The sequence below is a fragment of the Canis aureus genome, chromosome 18 (assembly GCF_053574225.1).
Source record: "Canis aureus isolate CA01 chromosome 18, VMU_Caureus_v.1.0, whole genome shotgun sequence".
NCBI lineage: Eukaryota > Metazoa > Chordata > Mammalia > Carnivora > Canidae > Canis > Canis aureus.
In genome coordinates this window covers 42878477-42890372 of record NC_135628.1, presented here as the reverse complement: position 1 = coordinate 42890372, position 11896 = coordinate 42878477, and the positions used below count along the sequence as shown (strand labels likewise).

The 11896-nt window shown below is 41.9% G+C and overlaps 1 protein-coding gene and 1 long non-coding RNA gene across 6 annotated transcripts in view; one reads left to right on the top strand and one right to left on the bottom strand.

The window, feature by feature from the left end:
- CDK6 (cyclin dependent kinase 6) overlaps positions 1-11896 on the bottom strand; it is a 245799-nt gene that overhangs the window by 10765 nt on the left and 223138 nt on the right. For all 5 annotated transcript variants that reach the window (XM_077856956.1, XM_077856958.1, XM_077856959.1 and 2 more), the window contains exons 6-7: positions 11261-11311; positions 4889-5024 (exon numbers count right to left, since the gene is read on the bottom strand). In XM_077856956.1, coding sequence (XP_077713082.1) covers positions 4889-5024; positions 11261-11311 — 187 coding nt within the window. The remainder of the gene's footprint in view (positions 1-4888; positions 5025-11260; positions 11312-11896) is intronic.
- On the top strand, positions 3623-6055 carry LOC144288923 (uncharacterized). The gene is made up of 2 exons (XR_013356986.1): positions 3623-3864; positions 5681-6055. It is a non-coding gene; the product is annotated as an uncharacterized LOC144288923 (long non-coding RNA).

The window sequence follows — 11896 nt, the reverse complement described above, 5'->3', positions numbered from 1 at the left end:
CACACACACACACACACACACACACAGAGACAGAGAGAGAGAGACACAGGCAGAGGGAGAAGCAGGCTCCATGCAGGGAGCCCGACATGGGACTCCATCCCGGGTCTCCAGGATCAGGGCCTGGACTGAAGGTGGCGCTAAACCGCTGAGCTACCCGGGCTGCCCTAAAAAAAATCTTAAAAAAAAAAAAAAAAAAAAAAAAAAGGGAAACTAAACAAAATGCAGACAATAGCCATCTTATGTATGTCTTCGATGTATAAACTGCTCTTCAGGAAGAGGCAACAGCTTTCGAGTGGCCTGTGGACTGTTAGCTCCCCGGGCTTTCTATTCAACTCATACTATGTCCTTTTAAAAAAAAAAATATATATATATATATATATATATTTAAGATTTTATTTATACATTCATGAGAGACAGAGAGGCAGAGACTTAGCAGAGGGAGAAGCAGATCCCCCACAAGGAGCCCGACTTGGGACTCGATCCCAGACCCTGGGATCATGACCTGAGCTGAAGGCAGATGCTCAACCACTGAGCCACCCAGGAGTTGCTAAAAGGTATTGTTACTGTAGCATGTATACAACCTTATTTAGGTAGTGATTTTTCTAATGCTAGCAAACTTTGTGCTATAGTCAGAGATGTCACCTGAACTTTTTACTCTTCCCCAATGTTTACTGGTGAGTAGGGAATGGAACGGGGTAAATGGCTCATGACTACGTGATAGAAATAGTTTCTGACATCAGGATTTCTAACATCAAAACCCAAAGAAAATAACAACAGAAGAAACAAAAAAAGGAAAAACACTTTATGCCAGGAAATAAAGGTTTTCTCTACCAAGGAGGTGGCAAGTTAAGGGGTAAAACCCAGGTGCTGCGGATCTGGATCTGCCAGCAAGCCGTGCACCCTGCCCCCGGGGCTGCACCGTCTGCAGGGAGCGACACCTTCCTCTAGTCAAGTCTCGGTGCTGGTGCCATATGGGCAGCAGCAACGTCCATCAGGTTCAGTTCAGGTACTGAACTCTCCAGCAGGCTGTCAACTCCAGTGCAGGTGGAAGGTGAGAGGGGGTGAAGGTGAACCTCTGGAGCAGCCGTCTCTGCTCCCCAAGTGCCCATTCATCATCAATTACGCAGAATGCTTCCCTAACCCCAGTTCCATTTCCACTCTGCCCCCAGGTAATCCTGTTCCTCACATCCGCCTCCTGTCCTTCCACCAACACCTCCACAGTGCCTAGCAGGTGGCAAGCACGAGTGAAGGATGATTAAGACCCCCCCATTGCCCAGGAACACACAAGTAGCAGAGAAGCTCCTCCAGCCCCTCCATCCTTGTGATGCAGTGCCCACTGAAGTGAGCCGGGGATTGGAAATGTCTATCAGTTTCAGCCCTCTCTGTAATCAAAAGATGGCACATACCACGGTTATGCTGACCTCTTCTATTTAACCTGGGTCTTTGCCCTCAAGGGGCTCAGAGTCACAGTCAGGTCCTATCTGGATTAGGATGCCCTCTAACATTTCGTAGGATGCTACGGACCTAGAAAAACACTCATGAGTAGAAAATTCTATATTCTCTATACACTTCCAAGCCAATGTTTGGGTCCCCTGAAACTTTTTTTCTCCTGAACTGCCCACCAGGCCTTGGATGTCATTGGATGCCAGTCTCTCATAGTGTCTGTTTCCTGAAAACCAAAGAACCAAAGGGCAAGCAGAGGAAAGAGATGGTTGGTAGAATGGTCCTACTGTCTCTTATAGCAATAAACATCTTGAAAAAGCTTTGCATGGGCTGTATTTTCTCAGCACAGAAGAGCAGGGGCAAAATCCTTGAGCCTGGTCTGTCTTCCCTGAGTCCAGGAAGGAGAAAATTAGATAGTGACATTAGAAAAAGAAGTGACCAGTTTAATCTCCAGGGCATGGGAACGAAGAAAAAAAAAAGTTGTGGGAATACGCTCAGGATAGAGACATGTCCCTAGGGGACTGTCTGGGAGGAAGCCTGTCCCCACAGTTATCCTGATGGCTTAGAGATGGGAAGTTGGGTGGAGAGAAGGAGAAATCCTTAGCCTAACGTGGAAGTGTGTGAGAATCTCAGGTTGGAAATCTTAATACCTTATATGTCATATAGAAATATTGTTAGAGATGGTGGATAAGCTCTATCATTGTTCTACTTCAACTGAGCAATTGGATGACTTTAGAAATAATTCAAAATCTTATTTAAGAATATTGTTTCTCTGAGAAAATCTAATTTACTTGCCAAATAACTGACTGATAAAATGAGCTTTTGGAATTGCTATTTAGTCCAGAGTTGTATACTATGATGGATTGGATCATTTTTCAGCACATATCCTCCTCCTTCCCATCCCTGCCTTCAAAGGAGGAGTATTCCTTCCTCTATTAGAGTTGGCCTTGGCCACAGAACTTGCTTTGGTCAATGGAATGTGAGGAGAAGCAGCAGGGTGCCTCTTCCAAGCCTCTGCCAGGCCATGGGGCCACTGTGTTTATGCTTGCCCTTCTAGGGGCATCCACCTTCTATTGTGAGAAAAACATGCTCCAGGGAGCCAAAGTCCCTCTTGTTCTGGGTCCCAGAATGAGACACATGGAGAACACTTGTACTTGACCTACAGGCTGCAGGGAAGCTGTCTCTGCCAATCTGCAGAGCCACGAGCAAGAAATAAACGCTTACTGATGTATGCTAGTGAGACTTTTGGGTTTGTAATGTAGCAAAAATAGCCTAATCCAAGGAATACCCTCCCCTCTCCAAATATGTATCCTAGGCTCTGAAAACAGCAGAAAATTCTCAAATTTTTTTCAGCAAGAGCATTACATTTGGAATAAGTACTCAGCTTCTCAAGTTAACCAGAATGAAGGGGATAAAACTTATAAAGATGGGTAGGTTTCAGTTGCTAAAAATAATTTTCCCCCTGAATTGTCTTATTATTGTGTACTACTTGTATGTACGTGTAAGAGCATTTATAAATGTCAGTGTACATATCTGCACATACATGGCTGAGGCATTATAGTGTCAGCCTTTTCTTTGAGATAAAACAAAGGACAATTCTTGAAGTGCTCAACCATTTAAGTGATGTTTCTTAAATAAAACAACTTTCTAAAATACCTTTCACTTTTCATCCTTCCTAAATAATTTGGAATAGAGGCGACAAGTACTGCTGGGGTTTCAGATGCCTGGCTGGGACCGCAGAGCTCTCTTTCTTTTGTTTTATAGTTCTATCTTGTGTACCTCTAGCAGGAAATAGTGAGAACTTGAAGGGGGTTCTGAGCTTTGAGGTGTTGGGGTGTCTTTTCCTTGAATGCCCATGGATTATTATGCTTTAATTTTCTTCCTCCAATCCTGATGTCTCTGGGTCTGCTTCTTATTCCTTTCCTTTGGTTTTTCTAATCTCTTTCTTGTCCACTCTCTTCCTTCTCTTCCTGGTAGTTTCTTTGTTTCCTTTCCTTCTTTGTTTCTTGCTCCTTTTCTAGTTTAGCGCTACTCTGTGGTCTGACTTTGAAGGCCATCACCACTAGTGGAAGACACTGAATGAGCAAGGGGCCTTGTCTGTTATCTTTTCATTTTCAGCTCCTCTTGGTGATTTCTACTGATGTTGGATCTAGGAGATACTTTGAATTATCTTTGGGTGTCCCAGTGGCTGTAGGAGTGGGATGCTTCACTATGAAAACTGTCATTGTGACTGCCTGTCCAGAATCTTCTTCTAAGAGAAGCATTCCATTCAACTGCATTCCATTTCCTTTGCTGAAAAGGAAAGCTGATGGTGGCCCTATTTTCATTAACATATCATCCCTCCCATCTCCCAGCATAGCTGACTAGACCAGGAATGGTGACCAGGCCTGGGGCAGCAACTCATCACAGCTTGGCAAGAAGGTGAGGTAGATCAGCCACATTCTTCCTTTTAGGAATCTAATGTAGAAGATGCTAATAGAGCAAATGTTAGCAGTGGGGGTTGGAGCTGAGAGGATCCAAGAGTTAGCTGCAGTTCTGATAGTCAAGGGGCCAGCCACAATTAAGGGGAGCAGATAGTACTACTGAAAAGAAGCACTGAAGGGAAGAGGAAAGCAGAGCTGGCTGGGCTCTATGAGAGCACAAGCAGGGGGAGCGGAAGGCAGAGGGAGAGGGAGAAGCAGGTTTCCCGGTGAGCAGGGAGCCAGACACGGGGCTCAATCCCAGGACCCTGGGATCATGACCTGAGCTGAAGGCAGATGTTCAACCAACTGAGCCATCTAGGCACTCCCTAAAGTATAATATTTCTACAAAAAACCCACAGACTCTTAGGTCTCTATCTGAAATTTAGAATACATTGACAAAATGGGAGCACTAGCTCATCTAGGTCCAGGAGCACTTTCTTGGCTAGATAGCAAAAGCTGTTGGTCAGTAGTTAAAGGATATACTCATTACTCATTGGGTTCTGAACACCAGGAGTAGCTCAATACGTACACTCCTCTATCTATTGTTCTGTCCTCTAAGTATAGGGAATGATGTATAAGGCCAAGTATTACTAGTGTCAATCTCAGAATACAAGTCCTTATTTCCAGTGAGGTATTTTATATATGCATGGCACATTCAATCCTTATTGGAAGCATATGTCTAGATGAATTGAGAGGCTTCAAAGGCTGCATTCAAATGAACATTTAAAAGATGGCAGATTGAAAGTGTGTGGATCAGATCCTTTCTCTGTGTAAAAGAAACGAAGACATTCCAGAATCAAAAGCCACCAACTGCTGCAGGTGTGGAAATGAAAGCTACAGAGAGATTATGGCCTTCTGCCCCGTGTGGTTGTGGCACATGATGCTGAACCTGATACTGTGCCTGCCACCCAGCAGACCACCCAGTGGACAGATCATGTCTTTCATCAGCACCATATGAACAACTTTGTACCACATGAACTTACCAGAAGGAGGTCTTTGCCTTGTTCATCAATGTCTGTCACAAACTTCTCAATCGGTTGAGGAGATTTTGAGTGGAAAGCCTGCCTGGGTAGGGCGACATCTCTAGGCCAGTCCTCTTCTCCTGGGAGTCCAATTACGCTACAAAAGAACCATGTGTGAACATACGCATTAGCTGCTATGCTGAAGCTATTTTCCCACCAAAATCCGGATGATGGTGAAGTCTAGAAGGCAGGGGACACAGAGCCAAGGGAGCTCCTCGCTTGTATGATCGGCAGGACGCTCATCTCCGTCCTACTGCAATATAGTGAACACAGGCTAGAGGACAATCTCACAGAGTTGTAAAATTTACTGGGAAGACCTAAGAGATCACTCTGGTGGCAGATACTAAATGTATGAGATGATGCAGAAATAGGAAATATTATATTACCAGTAAGTCCTAACATACTGACAGAATAGGACCTATATATTCCAAGGAGGCCCACATGGGCATATATTTTCCTTTGTGCCCAAGAGTGCTTTTTGTGTTCTGATTTAACACTCTCATATTCACATGTTTTTATGATGCTCATCTAGCATGATTCATTAACACATAAATCTGGTTGCACTTTTGGTTAAATAATTAATTCCCCAAACAGTAATTACATACATTAGAATCAGACCAAAAAGGAGGCTAAAAGGTATGTTAATCTGCAGCAAATGGTTTTATAATTTATCAAATCAAATTTAATTTATATATATTTTATATTACAAAACTTTTTTTTTTTTTACTTTAAAATATTTTATTTATTTTAGAGATAGAAGGTGAGCAAGTGGCAGGGGAACAAAGGGAGAGGGCAAGCAGACTCTATGCTGAGCACAGAGCCAGACGCACAGACCTGAGCATCCTGAGATCATGTCCTGAGCAGAAATCTAAAGCTGCCAGATGATTAACTGACCCATCCAAGCACGCTACAAAACTGTCTTAGGGTATTCCAAAGTTAGCAAACAATAAATACAGTATCATTTAGGTTTCCCCTAAAAATTATTCTGGGATCAGAAACATGGAGAGAGGATCAAGTGATACAGAAACAGCACAGGCATTGTGTGCCAACTATATTCAAATACAAAACATAAATTAAAAAAAAAAAACAGTGCAGGCTTTGGAAAAGACAGACCTGGGTTCAAATTCTGCACCTACCACTTACTGGTAGGTAAGGACAAATTACTTAACTTCTGTGAGCCTCAGTGTCTTTATTTAACAATCATGATTTACAGTGATAATTCATTATCATATGAGGAAAATAATGTTATTAATCTAAAATGCACAGGCAATGCATCACTACCACACTAAAAATATGAACTGTGTCCTATTGGTGTGTGACTTGAGGTTCTTCAGAAATATTAATAGGTCAGTGGCTTTCCACAACTTAGACACTCTGGAAATTAAAAAAAAAGATTTTCTTTTCTTTTCTTTCTTTTCTTCTTTCTTTCTTTTTATTTATTTTATTTTTTTTTTAATTTTTTTAAATTTATTTATGATAGGCACACAGTGAGAGAGAGAGAGGCAGAGACACACACAGGCAGAGGGAGAAGCAGGCTCCATGCACCGGGAGCCCGATGTGGGATTCGATCCCGGGTCTCCAGGATCGCGCCCTGGGCCAAAGGCAGGCGCCAAACCGCTGCGCCACCCAGGGATCCCTCTTTCTTTCTTTCTTTCTTCCTTCCTTTCTTTCTTTCTTTCTTTCTTTCTTTCTTTCTTTCTTTCTTTCTTTCTTCTTTCCTTTCTTTCTTTCTTTCTTTTCTTTCTTTCTTTCATCTTCCTTCCTTCCTTCCTTCTTCTTTTCTTTCTTTCTTTCTTTCTTTCTTTCTTTCTTTCTTTCTTTCTTTCTTTTCTTTCTTTCTTTCATCTTCCTTCCTTCCTTCCTTCCTTCTTCTTTTCTTTCTTTCTTTCTTTCTTTCTTTCTTTCTTTCTTTCTTTCTTTCTTTCTTTCCTTCCTTCCTTCCTTCCTTCCTTCCTTCCTTCCCTCCCTCCCCTCCTCCTCCTTCTTCTTTTCTTTTCTTTTCTTTTCTTTTCTTTTCTTTTCTTTTCTTTTCTTTTCTTTTCTTTCTTCTTCTTCTTCTTCTTCTTCTTCTTCTTCTTCTTCTTCTTCTTCTTCTTCTTTCTTCTTCTTTCTTCTTCTAGGGCTCACTTGCACAGAGGTTGGGGTTGGAGGAGAGATAAGCAGACTCTGTACTCAGGATGGAGCCTGATGGTAGGGGGCAGGGGGCAAGCCCATGACCCTGAGATCATGACCTATTGGAAACCAAGAGTGGACTGCTCAATGGACCAAATCACCCAGGTGTCCCTACACTATGGAAATACTATTTAAAGTTTATAGAGGGATGCCTGGGTGGCTCAGTGGTTGAGCATCTGCCTTCAGCTCAGGTCACAATCCTGGATCCTGGGATTGAGTCCCATACTGGGCTCCTCACAGGGAGCTTTCTTCTCCCTCTGCCTATGTCTCTGCCTCTCTCTGTGTCTCTCATGCATAAATAAATAAAATCTTAAAAAAAAGTTTATGTATAGATAGTAAATAGGTTTGAACAGGGGAAATCAGAGGATGCAAGAACTTGTATCTCACTTATAGACTCTGATTAACTCCAAACTAAAATGTTATAATTTAGTGGACAGAATATAATGGCTATTTAAATTGACTAGACTTTTTTTTCTTTTTAAGATTTTATTTTGAAGTCATCCTACACCCAATGTGGGGCTCGAACTTACAACCCTGAGAACAAGTCATATGTTCTACCAACTGAGCCAGCCAGGTGGCCCCTGACCAAAATTCTTTTTTTAAAGACTTTAATTTTTTATTCATGAGAGACAGAGAGAGAGAGAGAAAGAGAGAGAGAGGCAGAGGCAGAGACACAGGCAGAGGGAGAAGCAGGGTCCATGCAGGGACCTGATGCAGGACTTGATCCCACGACCCCAGGACCACGCCCTGGGCTGAAGGCAGGTGCGAAACTGCTGAGCCACCCAGGGATCCCCCCCAAATATTTCAATTACAGTTAGAAATGGTGCCAGCCTGCATTAGGGTCTTCTCCTTGGCCTGCACTCATTGGGACAAAGGTTGAGAAAATGTGTTCTCATGAATGGATTTCCAGGTGTCAGAAGATGTGGTGAGGAATGTCACAGGTTCTCTGTAAGGCTTTGTTCCCTCTTCGCTTCCCTCAACAGAGCCCAGGTCCCACACTTCCCCTGGGAAGAACAGACACCTGGATCATAATTGCGCCTGTCAATGGGTGTCTGGGGAAAGACACTGAAATCCTACATCTGTTGGACGTGCTAGGAGAGCCATGTTGTTGAGGCAAAGAAAGGCAGATTCATGGGCATATTTACCAGAACAAGTGAGAGGAAATGACAACTTGGGCAATATACAAATTTGCTTAATAAAGTGAGATCTAGAATAAGAATAAAAAGAAAAAAAATACCACTATTAATTATTAAAAGACATAAATGTGTATGCTTGGAAAGAATGGGATAGGCAGAAGAAGAAAAAGAGAATGCTTATGAAAGAACTTTAATAATTTCCTTCATTTTTAGCTTCTTAGCCACTTTTATATCATTTTTTTGCATATCATCGCTAGTCATCTAGAAATCAATTATAAAAACACTTAGTAATAATTTCAAATCTTTAAAAAAATCTTTCTTTGAATATATTTATATTGAAATAAATCTGGTGATATGGGTAGCAAAAAAGCAAAAAAGAGTATCTGTGTGTATATGTATGTGTGGTGTATAATTATACATATATGTGTAAGTAGCTACCTATATAAATAACTTTCAAAAGCATTTTAAAATCTATCACCTCCTCTGATTCCATAATGATCTCATGAGATGTGTAGGTCAGTTGTTATTTCCTTTTTTATAGGCGTAGAAAGAAGGGATGAGGAGTGAAATCAACTGCCAAAGTCACACAATGAGTTCAGCCACAGAGTGAGAGCGAACCCAGCTCTCCTTTATTCCAAATCCAATATTTTGTTTCCATTTAACTATGACTCTGTTTTGAAAAATGCTCTAAAATGTCACGAGCTAAATGCATTCAGTTTCACTTTCAAAGTACTTGCTGTTCTTTGAAAGTATAAATCTTTCTAAATACAGAAACATTTCTCCCCATAAGAGAATGTGAATATGGCTTTCCTAAACCCCCCCCCAACCCCCCCCCCCCCAAATTTCACTTTAATATCCAGTATGAACTTTTATGGCCCATATATGAGTCTTGTGAAACTCTGATAGGTCCATTAAAAAGTGCTTACATCAAGTTTCAGTATTTGGACAGCTGAATATAAGCCTTAAAAGTTGACACTTGTAAAGACTGATGGCACAAAATAGACTGATGGTACAAAATAGACTGATGGCACAAAATCTATAAATGGCAGTACGGACAGAAATCATTTTTCAAGTACTTCAGAAATGACACTAGGGTGCAGCATTGGCCCTTTTCTTTGTGCCAAAGTAACAAATGCAAAGTAAACAGAACATAATTTCAGTGTAACAACGCCAGAAACCAAGAAGTGAATTCTAAAGGCATAAAAATTCTCAAGGCATAAAACATATAGAACTTTAGGGCTTCTTTTGTGCTGGCAACCTGGGGTATCAGGCCTTTGCCAAAAGTGCAACTGGTTTCCCCTTGGAAGCAAGTCAAACATGTTTGCCAGAGGTTCTTTTGGGTCCATCTCACCGGCTTCAGATACTGAGAGGCACTAACAACGTTAACAAGTTTGCAGATCCTGGGTGGACAGAGTGCCCAGGTGACATCAACAGGGAATAGGTGGTGATGGGTTTCAAGGGCTGGCAAGCTGTCTTCAGCCAAGATCACTATTCCTTCTAACATAGTCACTGGTATGTCTGACTGTCCCAGTTACTGCTTCAACAAGGTTTTCACTGCACACAGATTATATTCAACAGTAACGGGGAAGAACAGATGGGGGTTCATCATTGTATGAGCAAAGAAGCTGACACCTAGGAGCAAGAAAACAGGAGTTTTGTCCTGAATCTGTCCATCTTCTGGAGAAGGGGGAGGAGGGGGAGGAGGAAGAAGAGGAGGAGGAGTGGCAGTCTCAGCAGCTGCCCTGGACCAGGGAAGGCCCCACACAATAAAACCAGCAAATATTTTTCAGGCCTTGAAGCCATGGGGTTCTTATTCCATGGTGGTACTAACAAGTTTAATAGACAGCTTTCCAGTCACTCAAAGAACAAATTCAGGTTCCGGGTTTATTCCAACCGTCTTCAGTAGTCATGCTTGAGTAGATAGTATCAATATATTAATTATTTTCTTTAGGGGTAGTTTTCACCAGTTTGACGGACTGAAAATAACATAAAAATCACTGGGATTTTTATAAAATGTTACAGACCAATGATGAGGGCTATTTTTTGGTTCTAGAACTCTCACTTTTTTCTTACTTCACTCCAATTCTGATGGGGCTTGGCAAATGCATCATGTATCCCAAGAGGATGCCATTCTTTATGCTCTGTGAGAGGAAAAGCCCCGTCTCAACATTCTAGAAACATGAAAGCATATATATGCCCACAGGCACAAACATGTAGGTATGAATGTAACTCTGCAAATTATCAACAAGATAAGTGACAGACAATTAGAACCAAAGAATTTGAGCGCAAGAAAGGAGATCTTACAATTTACGTCTAAAGCTTCATGACTCAGGAGAAGTTAAGGAACAAAAAGGTTAAGTGATTAATGATGAATTATAATCATAGCTGCCATTCTTTTTTTTTTTTCATAGCTGCCATTCTTAAAGCATTCAGGCACCGTGTAAGTACTTTACGGGCGTTTTAAAGGACTTTCTCAAGATTGCAAAGTTATGTAGCAACAGACATACAATGAGAAGCTAGGATTCTCATTTCTTACTTCTAGTGCTCCAAAGAAAAATGAGTAGTGTAGCATACCATCGAAAACAAAACAATGCGAAACCAATCTAGATGACTCAATGGGGATAGTCAATGGGAACAGGAAGCCCAGTGGGCAAGGATGGGTTACCAGGCAACCAAACGCCCCACCTCTGATGGTGGATGCATATGAAATGGCCCCAAGCAGACAACACATCTGAATTACAGAACTGGAGCTCAGCCAAGTGGAGAAGGAGGATCAGCGGAAAAAGCCACATGAGCAACACACAAGCTTCCAGAGCAGACTGGTTACGCCACACGCCATGATGGGCTCTGCATAAAACAGCAGGTCTGCCATGGCCCCACTCACCATACAGATAATAATAACACTGAGGCAGCAGCTTGGGGGAGGAAAGACAAGAAATAAACATTTTATATGAATGTCAGAGGAAAGGCACTGCAAATGTTTTAATGCTATGAATGCCAACGTGAAATTACAATTACTACTTACTCCAAGATTTTTCCAAGTTGATCGACATCTGAACTTCCACGAAAAAGAGGCCTACAAGAATAAAAAGATACATATTAAACAGGGAATATTCTCAGGTTACATTTCAATCATATTGGTCATTACCATTGTTTACAGGAAGCAAAACATTCTTGAAGGGTGAGACATCTTTCCTCTGGTCAATGAAAATTTTCCTTGCATTTGACTTCACGGGAAGGATCCCTCCTAGGTATCTGCTGGTACCTGGCTCTCGTGTCCTATCATCATTCTGGGTATCCTATTCACGCTCACTGCATATACAGGCCCTAGTTTCAAAGTTCTACCTAACTTTGTGATAGGGTAGAATCCATCACTGCCCTTGTCTGAACTGAGGGGTGCGTGGGCTTCTTTGAAACTGTTCTTGGTCAGATTCTTTTCTGAGCACCTCTCCCTCATCTCTCTGCTATCACAGGACTTCCTGTGGGCTCTCCGTCTTCCCATGGGTCCTGATGCTGCAGTGGTATACCTCTGGATCTATTTTTCTGATTTTATCACTTTCCCTTCTTACAATATTAGCCATCATTATAGGCTTCCGAGTTGATTATGAACACACAGCCTCTCAGTGTCTACACTGAGCATTTAACTGGCAATTAAATGAGC